Raw genomic sequence first — 12,014 nt, forward strand, 5'->3', positions numbered from 1 at the left:
AAAAAAAAAAAAAAAAAAAGACTGAAGTTACTTCCATCTTCCAAAGGAGAATAGCAAGGTGAAAAAGTGCAAGTACGGAACTATAAGCCTGTCAGCACCATCTCAATCACCGAAGTATCCTGAAGCTCATCTTCTTATAACCCATTCTCAAAAACATAAATCAATTGATTAATTGCTGGACATACAGCTGGCAACTGATAACAGGCAGAGTACTCCAAGATGCTATACATGGCCCAAACAATTCAATTTTCATCAACAACTTGAATGATAACAGAGCACACCCTCAGCAGATTTGCAGATGATACTAAGTTAGGGGGATGGCCAACATTAAGAATTGCAGATCTATCCAGGAGAACCTCCTTGAACTTGAGTAATGAGCCAACAGAAACTTCATGAAATTTAACAAATTCCAAGTTCTCCTCCTGGGACAGACAGCCCTATTCAGCAAACTCTCATAGCAACTAATATAAACTGCACACTGTGCTACATTAGAAAGACTGCATCCAGTACATCAAGGGAATCTCACTTGGTGCTTATGAAACAGTATTTGAAAAGTGTTTCAATTTTGGCCTCAACTTCAAGGGGAATACCAAGAAATTGGATTGTATCCAGTAAGGGACTACAAGCACTATTAGGGGCACAGAGCAAATGATCAACAAGAAGAGGATAAGGGAGTTGGGCTAATTCAGTTTGGCAAAGAAGAGGCTAAGAAACAATCTAAAAATATCCTATAACTAATAAAAGAGTTAAAAGGATGACAAGAGCCAAATGCTTCAGAGCAGTGTTACATGATATAATAAGCAGCAGTGATCATAAACTTCAGCTTGAGAGGCTCAGGCTGGCCATTAAGAAAAAATTTCTTTAGAATGATATGGCAGCACTGAAACAGGCTGCACAGAGAGGTTGTGGCATCTGCATCTTTAGAGGTTTTCAAAATTAAACCAGAGAAAGGGCAATGGTTGACCTTATCTAGTGCTGGCAACAAGGTGGCTTCAAGCAGAAGGCTAGATAGAAGGGTATCATCTAGCTACATACTCTTTCCCATTCACTCTGGGAATGGGAAACTGATGGAAAACTCCATCAGTTTTGGTCTGCCATTCCACTCTATAACTTGGGTTGATCTTTGTTGCCAATATACAAAGAACTTTCCACCTGCTTTTAAAATAAATTCTTTTAAATTAGTTAGCTTAAATTAGATAGCTTGTGACTTGTGTTCCAATATTGCAGAAGAATGCAAATAAGCATTAAAATTCTCAACAGATACAAGCCAAATACATTTGAAAAGTGTTGAGCCCATGTTTCCCCATTACCGGATTCAAAACTACTATTAGCAAGTAAAAGAATAGWGATAGAGCAGGAATGTAACTATTTATATCTATAGAGATAGTTTATCTATCTATAAACTTTTCCAAATCAAAACATCACCAACAATGTAAGAAACAATATATATTAAAATGAACACTGAATTTGTCCTGTAGGCTAAATTTCAACCAATCAAAACAGAAGTAGAAACCCTTACCTCATCAGAGGACAGTAGATATATAGGTGTTAACACAGGAGTTTCACTTAGTYCACAACTCAGGCCAAGTGATATCAGGATATCCTTCAAAACTTCATATCTCTTGGTATTGCTCAGCTTAAGTGAATTAAAATCATCTTCAGTTTGGGTATCTATAGAGTTGATATCCAACTCCAGGTGCACCTGGCAGGGTACATGCAAAAGGAATAAAAAAAGGGTTTATTATACATTCCTGAGTTGCAAGGAGAAACAGACACAGCAGTTCTAAAAACAGCTTTGTACTAACTATGTTTGTTTAACCATCTAGTGTAGTTAATGTGATTTAAAAGCAAATTTCTTATGTCTTCATCATATCGTATCTACAAATAGGGCTTTATGATCCCAATAAACCAGGAGAGGAAGAGTCCAGCACATTTTTAACTTCCTATTTGGGGATCACAGTTGCTAATACATGACAATTTTCTCYGAAATCTATAAAAAAATACTCCTTCTTAATAAACTGGTCTTTTCCTGGAGGACTTGTTCAAACTTGTAAGTACTTACTAACTTAAAGTTTCCCTTTTGCAGCCAATTTTATATTTGTTAGCATCCTAGAGACAACAGCAATACTGGCCACATTATGGCTTGCACAAGAGCAGAATTGCATCAGCATTGGAAGAGTTTTATCCAGGGGTTACACAAGGTCAGCAGAACTCAGCCTGAGCAAATGTCAAAAKAATTAAATTACTATCAGGGAAGTTAAAGAAATGTTGCTGTCTGAAAGTTAACTAAGAGCCCTGAAGCAATACTTTGCAGAGAATCACTCTTCAGGGCTGAAGCAAATGTTTGAAAGTAGAAACAAAATGCAGAATAAAAATCTGGTCTAAACTCAATCTTTTTAAACAAATGTTCCAGGACATTTCAAGTCTTTGTACTCCATCATATGCACATTCATTTTGTGAAGAATCAAAAGCTACTATCTGTGCTCATTTGTACTATCTTGCACATTTCAATCATGTTCTTCCTTTTCAATATAYGATCTACTTCACTGAAGCTCTTGGAAAACTCCTGAAAAGAGGAAGAAACAAAAGAACAGAAAAAAGGAAAATAACTAGTCTGTGACAGAATATTTAATGGTTGATGTCGGTGTCAGTCCTCTGAAGAGAAAGTAGTAAAGCGTTTCAAATCCAGACTGAAGTCATTTAAAATTATAAAATGACACTCTAATCCTTTTAACCTAATTTTCTGAAGCTATACTGTAATGCCCTTTTTCTGGGGAAACCCACTGCAGTATTAAGTTTTACTGCAGCAGAAGGGTCAGTTGAAATGGCACAGCAAAGCAGGTTTTATCATGCAACTTGTAGAAATGGATAGCAAGAGTATCTAATCAATTTTCCAGTACAAGTATGCAGCACAGGGTGGTAAAACTTCCCACACAAAGCTATAAACATGTTATTTCGTTTAATAGTTTCCAAAACACTAGCAGACTTAATCTGATAAACTGTCAGGAGAGGAAAATATTGAAGAAATTTGACAAATATTTCTGCTTTGTGTAATTGCTAGAAAAGTATATGCTAACAGATATGTAGGCAATTAAAACTTCAGTGGTCTGGGTTCTTGGAAAAGTTCTCTGTCAGCTAAAACACTGACAAAAACAGCTGCTAGCATCTTTTATAAAGTTTTTTCCCCATTACTTTCCTAGTAAATAAATCTTGCTCTGCTTTTCTCAATGTGTTGCTTGGGAGCAAAAATACAAAGTAAGGTAAATGATATAACAGTGAAAAGCCATGTTAAAAAGAAAACCTAGGCTCCTGCTGAGGCTACCTTGAAATATGTAAATCCTTCCAGCTCATTTTAGAAGTTTTGCTAGGAAATGGCACACTACTCAACTTGTTCTAAMAGCACAGATTATGGACCCAGCTAGATGAATATTTCCAAGGTACCAATTTATTTTGTGAACTTAAGGGCACCTTTTATCAGTCCATCTATCACCAATACTTTAGTCAGGTATCTGTGAATATTTAAGCTTCCTCAGATATTATTCAGGCAGACAGAGTTACAACAACAACAAAGCTTATCATCCTTTGTACTTATTAGCTGGTTAATTTTTTCTCCTTTTGCAGAGGTGTGTTTCTTAATGGAAATTACAATATCACAACAATGGAGAAACACCCAGTTGCTGCAATATTACTACTAGTAAAAGGAATGAATAARATTTTAGGTCATTATTTCACTCCCCCACACCCCGATAAGAGATCCTCTGAGCTATATATTTGGTGCAGAATTTAGAGTTTACAGCCTGAAGGAAGACTTAGGATATAATAAGTGGAACAGATAAAAATCAAAAGTACACATTACTGACTGAAAACATACACGTCAACTTTTAGAACATACAATAAAAGTGATTTAACTTTGATTATAAATAAAAAACAAGATGAATAAAGTTCCATTACAGAATATCAAGACCAATCCATGAACCTAACATCCATCTAGAACTTAACTAAAACACTACTAAAGAAAACACCATTAAGTAGTTTGGTTTATCCCCAGCACTAAAAGGAAAAGTACTAGCAAACAAGTACCTGCAGACCTAAATCAATAGTGGCATTTCAGTGCAGTCAGAGACTAACCTTTATCATATAGTTACTTGTTCAAGCATGAAGTTATACRATTTTACAATACAGTTTTTCTATATATTGTATACAGCTATGAGAGTCTGGAACTTTCTCAGTCACTACTCACAGATTTCCAAAGGGGCTGGCTACCTTAAAACTTAAGTGGAGACATATTTCAAGTTTGTTTTATTTTACCTCCTCTTCTGACTCTGTTTCACCATAATTCATATTTACATAAGGAAGTCAATTTTTTGTGTTACCAATATAAGCTTTCACCTTGAGTTCACCAACAGTTTAGGCCTTCCAGCTCCCACTTCCCAAAGTCTGAAAGCATGTAGCTTTATCATGATGCAACCCCTAGCGTGCAGAAAAGGATAGCTCTGCTCTTGCAGGTGCTCATTTACTATGCATCTCTGCTCTCTCTGCCACGCACTCTGAGGCTGCAAGATCTACATGCATTTAGCCCCACAGATAAAACATGGAAACAGAGAAGCAGGGACATTTTCTCCTTATCTTTAAACTTCCTGAGGAAGGTTAAAAATAAGAACTGTTCTGCATTCAGATTCCTCGTATGTTCTCCATTTCAATCATCCCAGCAAGCATCCCATAAAGCATGCAACAGGCACAAATGATTTTTTTTAAAGCATATCACAACATAGTGCAGCAATAAGCAATTAATACCTCTACATATACAGTACCTGAGAAAGAATGGCTTCTCCTCCACTGTCTCCATAAGGCAGATGAACAATAACTATATCTTTATCAGCATTATTTAAGCGACTCAGTAGCTTTACTTTGCCAATATTTTCCTTCATTCCCTCAAAAACGCAGCCACTGATCAAAAGATCTAGCTTAATTTCAGTGTTGTCCAGTTTAGAGACCATTAATTCATGAACAGTATTCTTCAGCTTCTTCTTTCTCTTTATTTGAATATCATCAAATGTAAAAGAGGAAGAAAATCCTAAAATCTTTCCACCTTTAGATAAGAACTTCATGAACTGTTTGTGATTTTCCTCAGAAATAGGCTCCTGTGTGGCAATGACCAACAGCAGAGCATTATCAATCCACGGAGCTTTCAGAACTTGCTCCTCATACAACTGATAGATTGCRTAGCTGTCTCCATCAATGCATTCCTGAAGGATGGATTTTACCTGCTCAAATTCCATTTTTGAAGTTTCAGAGCCAACATAAATCAAGACATTAGGGGGCTTTCCGGTAAGGTTTACTCTTTTTATTTCTCTTACTATATAGTCGTTACTTTTCTCTTCCAGTTTGCTACTGTAATCATCAGAAAGTTCAGGAATGTTTTCTGCAGAGGCAAATTTGACTGATTCAATAGTACTGTTTTCAAGTTGCAGACATTCATGACAGCTGGAAAGATGTAAGTGATGATGTTCTCCAGGACTCTCTTTGTCAGATAGACTATTAGATTCATCTTCATGCTTGCTTGCTTTCTCTAGCTTAGATTTCTCCTCTTCTGACTCTGGATCACCTGGACTTGCAGCTATTTCTAATCCTGATCTAGCAGTAGACCCAAAGGCAGCATCAGGTGTTAGTTCATTCATCTGTGTACTGCTTACACTTCTTTTCTCTTTTACAGATGGTGACACCTGSCCTAATTCCTTCAGAGTAGATTCCTGTAAATGGACAGCTGGAAGGGTTTAATAATAATAAAGAAGGGTTATAAAAAATGTATCAAGAGTTATGAAGAGTATTATTATCTCAGCATGCCAGCTGGATTTAGCTTTAATTTCAGAATAAGTCATCTATAATATTAACAGCTCACTGATTTGATACACTAAAAACTGCCACTCCCAAGAATATAACAAATTTACACATGCAACACAAGCCTCTTACTCTACTAACAACTCTTTTTGTTTCAGATATGTCTGGCTGAAAGAACAACAACCAATTTTTACACGGAATGTTTAAATATAAAATTCTAAGGTTCATCGTGAGTGCACACATTTGTACAAAAATAAAACAAAAGTGCTACTCTGTGTCATCCTTAGCAGAAAAATGGTCTATGGATAGGAAAGTAAGGAGGCTATCTTACAAATGTGTCAGCTTATGTGATTTTGCCTGTACCTCTGTGACTGGCAAAGGACAGCAAGCAAGGGAAGTATCTATGGAAAAATACTGGCCTCTTAAGGAATGCAGGAATACAGGGTGAAAAATTGTATGCTGCTRCATTGAAATTAATTATTTTGAAAAAAAGCTATTAAAGTGATGATACTGGGTAAGATGGAAACACTGAACCATGTTTTCTGCATTACTAAAGGCAGCAAAATAAACATTTGGCACAAGTAAGAAAAAGGAGTGTAAAAGCCTGAACCATTTCCAAGCTGTATAAAAGGAGACATACCTTTCCGTATCAAGACATGTAAGCTAAGAAYCCAGAGACAAATAGCAATTGCTTAAAAATAAATAAATAAGTATCTTAACATGTATTTATTTATTTAATGTATTTCTAGGAAGTTCAAATAAGACAAGAAGATCAAAGGTAATTACTGTTAGTGTAAAACTTAAAGGGCAAGCTAATTAAGGACAAGGAGAGAAAAATGATTCTTCAGATGGTAAATTATTTTTTTCCACCTGCTAAACCATGGAAATATTTCAAATCAAAGCAACAATTGATTGAATCCCTCGTTAATCCCACAAGGCCAAATATTCTATATGTCAAATTTTTGTTCTTGTTTTCTCAAAGAAATTCAGTGAAAAATTAGATCAAGAAAATAGTCAGCTGGCATACAGCACACTAGATTCAATTTTAGTCACTTTCCTCACTTAAGAACACTTGAATTTGCTTGAAACTATATCCCCTTCACCTTACTTGGAGCAAAAATATGAAGCAAGATTTCTCATCTGCCAGGAAAATTTCTCAGCTACCAGTCTACATACCCATCAAGGGAATTCCACCTGCCTACAGTTCTCCTGGAGCAGCTTTAGCATGCACACAGCACCAGAAAAAAAACCGAGCCAAAAAGCACTCCACACAGTGAGTAAGCCTCCACGACTTTTGGGACACTGACTTCTACTACCTGCCTGTGGGAACGTTTATTTTTGCAGAACGCCATCAAGAGAAGATCAAGTTTCATCTCAGACACAGTTGGGAGCATATTCCTACCTTCCTACATCCTAGCTAATCATTTTTGCCCTACCTGTAATTCTTCGGTTGTGCCAATGCATTATGATCCACATTTAAGGGGAGGAGGGAGGAAGAGAAACAGTCTTGNGGAAATGAAGGAAAAAGCACAAATCACTTAAGAATAAAGAGTCTCATGACTCCACATTTTTATTAGCCCATCAAGAAGGCATGATTAGGTAGGCAACTAACAGGCATCTGGTGCTGAAAACATAATGTGGATCTATCCCCTCAGAGCCCACTAATCCACAATATCCTATAAACTGCCTATTATGGCATTCTTAAAATCGTTAAGGAAAAAATGTTCAAATCTCATGAAGGTCTGGGAGCTAAACCTTGAATGTCCCAAAGCCCAGAAAACTCCACTCAAGAAGTGTTACAAATGGAGCCACTACACTATTTCCTTTTTCTCCAGTTTTGCAGGATTGGCCATGAACTCTCTCCCCTTCTACCTACATTACTAAGCTAATGAGAACAAAACTGCTAACAGTTTTGATTTAAATAAAATTACCTCCTAAACAAGTAAACTATCCACCAAAATTCAACTAGCAATGACACCCCCCCCCACCACCTTCTTCTGATAATTCTTCCTCTTCCACTCAGAAAGTACCCATTAGCTTTTCTGTCAGGGAGCTAACACATTAACACAATCAAATTAAACTGAGCAGTCATTCTCAACCTGTTTAGCTTTGAAGATACTTTTATTTCAAACCTCAAAAGAGAGTATTTGCCCAAAACCTTTTCTAATTTTTGCAAGTACATCAGTTGATCTAACAGACTTATGTGCACAACTTACAGAGATAGTATTTTCTATCTTCATCTTTGTGTTCATACACTTACATACTTGCAAAAGCATAACACAGTATCTTGAGTATTGAGGGACTTCATCTTACTGAGGTTAATTAATATCATGGCATTGGCAGTGGCTGTTGAACRTTAACACAAAGGGAAAAAATATTTCAAGAGTTTTTGAACATTTTTTACTGTTATTTCTGATGCTGCATTTGTGACATGCTCTGTAAAAAGCAACTCACTCAAGAAGTGGTCTGACTTTTCAAGGATCTCTGCATTTGGCAGTTTTAAGTTCAAAATACAGTAACGTGACAGTGGTGAACTGCCTAGAACAACAACAGGAAGAGAACACCGTAACAAAACAAAACCATGTTTTTGGGTAGATGTAAAGATTTTATGCACAATCCTAGAATAACCATAGAACACAATACATTCTGCCATTAAAACCAGTGCGTTAACATACTTACAAACAATCTTGCGTGGCACCATTCCGTTATCCATCTGAAGCCTGTCCTCCATGAACGCGATTCCAAGGTTACTGAAGTTATCAATGCTTGCTTCAGCAATTAATTTATAAGGCTCACCAGGTTTATAGGCCAAAGGTGAGCAATAGTCTGACCACTTCACAACCTAAGGATAACACATGCATGTTTTTTAGACTCACAGTGTTACAAAAAACACTTACACATAGGCAGAGCCAATACAGAGACATTAACAAACCAAAATAGCAAAAACTGGCAAAATTCAAAGATTAKAAGTATTTTTAAATATTTTTAAAGACTGAGCTATTTTTTTTAAAAAAAAAAACATAGTTACTAGCATTATAAAATATTAAATTAGCAGAATTACTTAAGATTTGTTTCTATGATGCTTGACATGTTTAAAATAACTAATACAGCTAATAGCATTACTGAACAAAACATCTCAACTAAAGACAAAAATTTAAATTGTCAGTTCCTTCCACACAAAAGTGCATCCTTCATGACTACAAATGTCAACCTATGAGACTGAACACAACCAAAACAGTTTCTAAGATCACTACTCAGGAAAAGTCATGTAGCAAACAGTACCACCTACAGGAGCTGATTTTCATTCTGTCCTGAGAAGCAAGCAAAGCAATGCCTAAACTGAGTATTGAAAGAGAAAAGGGAGTACAGATACTTCCTTCCCAAAAATCAAGGCCATAAAAGCTTCAAGTAACACATACAAAATCGCATGAAAGCATTATGATGCTCTGTAAGTAAAATCTTTTTCTGTTTTTCTAAGATGACTTTCAATACACATTATTCAAAGAATACAAACAGCCAAAGTAAATGGCTAGAGTTTTTAAAAAGTACACACTAATTTAATCTGTCAGAAACATTAACTAAAAACATAAAAGATTCAAGTTACTTATCTACATCAAAAATTGTGTTCTCTAGGAAAGCAGAAAAAAAACCATTAAAGTGCCACASTTGGGTTTTTCTCTTCAGAGAAGGCTTGTTAAACCCAAACTAAACAACTCCACTGGCTTGAAGAACAAATAGCAAGTTTAATATAAAAGCCACAACAAGACAAAAAGAAAAGAGCTTTGAATGGCAGACATACTAATTAAAGACTAGAAATCTGTCTGCAGATTCACAGCTGGAAAGGAATGCTTATAAACATTGTTTTATTTCCACAGCCCTTGTCCTCCATAGGATATACAACATAACTGTTCTCCTGTGAAAGTGTTTTTAGAGCCAACGAAGCATCACCTGTTTCCATGACCTAAGAAAAATTTAGACTTCCTCATGTAAYGTGTTCTAAATACAGGGAAAAACAGTGCAGTTTCCATATAGCAACTCATCATATAGCCATCATCACTGAACTATTTTCATGAAGTTCAGCTGTTTATCCCTATACATGATAAAAATGTGTTTTTCTTACTGTATTTAGTGTGTTGCRAATATATAAAATGAAAGTGAGCTCTTGGACGTTTTACTTGTTCATAACTTATAAGAAAATCAGCTAAATTTACCTTTTAATCTACTGCAATAAACAGTATACATAATATCCAAAAATCTAACTCTGACTTTTGATTTTACAATATTCCCTTTAGACAAGTTCAAGGAAGCTCAGATTTCACACAACCTTAACGGTCACGTACACCTACTAAGTCATTAGCAAAAACAGTCTCTGACTAGTAAAGCCCAGATRATGACATCCAATCCATACTCATACTTGTGGCCTAACTGGATACCTAACAAGAAAACCAGCTAGGTACCTTCCAATTCAACATCTATTCCTATCCTTAGTAATTGATCTTATTTCAAAAAGATAGAAAGATAGCAATATGTGGGCAGTATCTTGGCATTTGCCACAGGGTCAGCTGTATGCTTTAATTTAGGGGCTAAACTCCCAACTCCGCAATACAAGAGGAAGTGCTAGCTTCAAACCAGCCACACCAGAACAGACAATTGGTGAAAGCCAAGACTCAAATTTAGGCCAGGTATATCACTCAGGTTCTATCCTCACATAATGACCACTCATTGGTGAGAGCAAAACCAGTCAGTTTATAATTCCAGCACCTGAAAGGTCATCTCCATGGCACTGTTCCACAACCAAATACCAGCTCCGAAGTTACAGCATACACTTCGGCTCACACTACTACTGACCAGTTCTGAAGGAGGACAAAATCTCTCACAAAAATGCCTCACAAAATAGTGCTATTGCAAAGAAACACAACCTGGAATCCACCTCATAATACACTCCAAGGACTATCTGCTTCACAACAGAACCAAAATCCTGAATATTTCCAAATAGTCCAAGCTTTCCTACTAGAACTAGAAGCCTTCATCAAAATTCTGTCAGAATACAGAATGAAAGGCCGGTTTTCAGTAAGATATGAGAAATTCTTATACTCTCGTTTTCTGGGACCAGCTTAGTTTCAAAAACATGGTCACAATCACCAATAGCTCTACAAAGAATAGCTTTTCTACCTAGAAATCATCTTAGATCACAGGAGCTGTCTGTTTCTGTGCTGTCTATGCTGACACCTGGTTGCCAGAGTTAGCTGAGAATTAAAGACATTTCTCTAGAACATAGATGTACACAGAAGAACAATGAACAAAAAAAATAGTCTTTTTCTTCAATTTCGTCTTTAGTCTGGACTATTGCCTTTGAACTTGCATTATCAATGTCTGCAGAATTGCAGAAAGTACTACCTTCCATGCAAGAAAAACTGAGCTGCTTACCTCTTTYGAACAGGCAGGTATTTTCTGCAAATTATCTGTTTGAGCTGAAATGCTTTCTGTCACAAAAGCTATGTGTTCTGCTTCAAGTAACTTATCAGGATAAATAAAAGGAGAAATGAGAAGTAGACTCCACCTGTTTAAATCCTCAAGGGACTGAAAGAAACAGGAAAGAAAAAGTAACTATATAGAAATTTGATTTAATAATTCATGTTTTAATCATTCCCAGCTTAACTTCAAACCTGACCCTTTAACCTTAAATGAACAGTCTCTACAACTTCACACTTCCCATGAGGTAAAAGGGGTAAAGGTCTGGACCATTAAGCAGGAACATGTCAGCAGTAAAATTAAAAATGACAACCTGAGTTTCCCTGATAATTCAGATACCAGCTTTACAGCAGAAGTACACAACTGAGTGGGCCACTAAAAGTCACTGTACCATTGGCACTGTGAGCTTTTGTGGGGCATTTTAACATTGCTACTGGCARCATCTCTCATTCAATCCAATCTTCCGTTCCCATTTACTGCAGTCTACCCTGCCTCCTCCTTCCAAAACCCCTTTCCCCTCTCCCTACACAAACCACTGCCTCTGCTGCTTCTCTCTTTATTCTTGGCAACGGAGGGGAACTGTCTGCTACTTTGCAAGGACAAAGAATGCAGTCACAACATACCTAGCCAGTCAATACAGCCCCTCTAAACTGACTAGCAGTTAGAACAGGTTTTCAATCTAGTTGGATAATAACCCTTTAAGA

At 36.5% G+C, this 12,014-nt stretch overlaps 1 protein-coding gene across 2 annotated transcripts in view; it reads right to left on the reverse strand.

Moving 5' to 3' along the window:
• The window catches only part of HLCS (holocarboxylase synthetase), a 132,437-nt gene that overhangs the window by 117,281 nt on the left and 3,142 nt on the right, over window positions 1–12,014 (reverse strand). The window contains exons 2-5 of one of the 2 annotated variants that reach the window (XM_085304714.1): window positions 11,266–11,418; window positions 8,518–8,680; window positions 4,812–5,764; window positions 1,520–1,702 (exon numbers count right to left, since the gene is read on the reverse strand). In XM_085304714.1, coding sequence (XP_085160840.1) covers window positions 1,520–1,702; window positions 4,812–5,764; window positions 8,518–8,680; window positions 11,266–11,418 — 1,452 coding nt within the window. The remainder of the gene's footprint in view (window positions 1–1,519; window positions 1,703–4,811; window positions 5,765–8,517; window positions 8,681–11,265; window positions 11,419–12,014) is intronic. The other variant, XM_085304724.1, reaches the window with a different exon arrangement.

This window comes from Rhea americana, unplaced genomic scaffold (assembly GCF_003343005.1).
Source record: "Rhea americana isolate MKP2758 unplaced genomic scaffold, rheAme1 scaffold_101, whole genome shotgun sequence".
In the NCBI taxonomy this organism is placed as follows: domain Eukaryota; kingdom Metazoa; phylum Chordata; class Aves; order Rheiformes; family Rheidae; genus Rhea; species Rhea americana.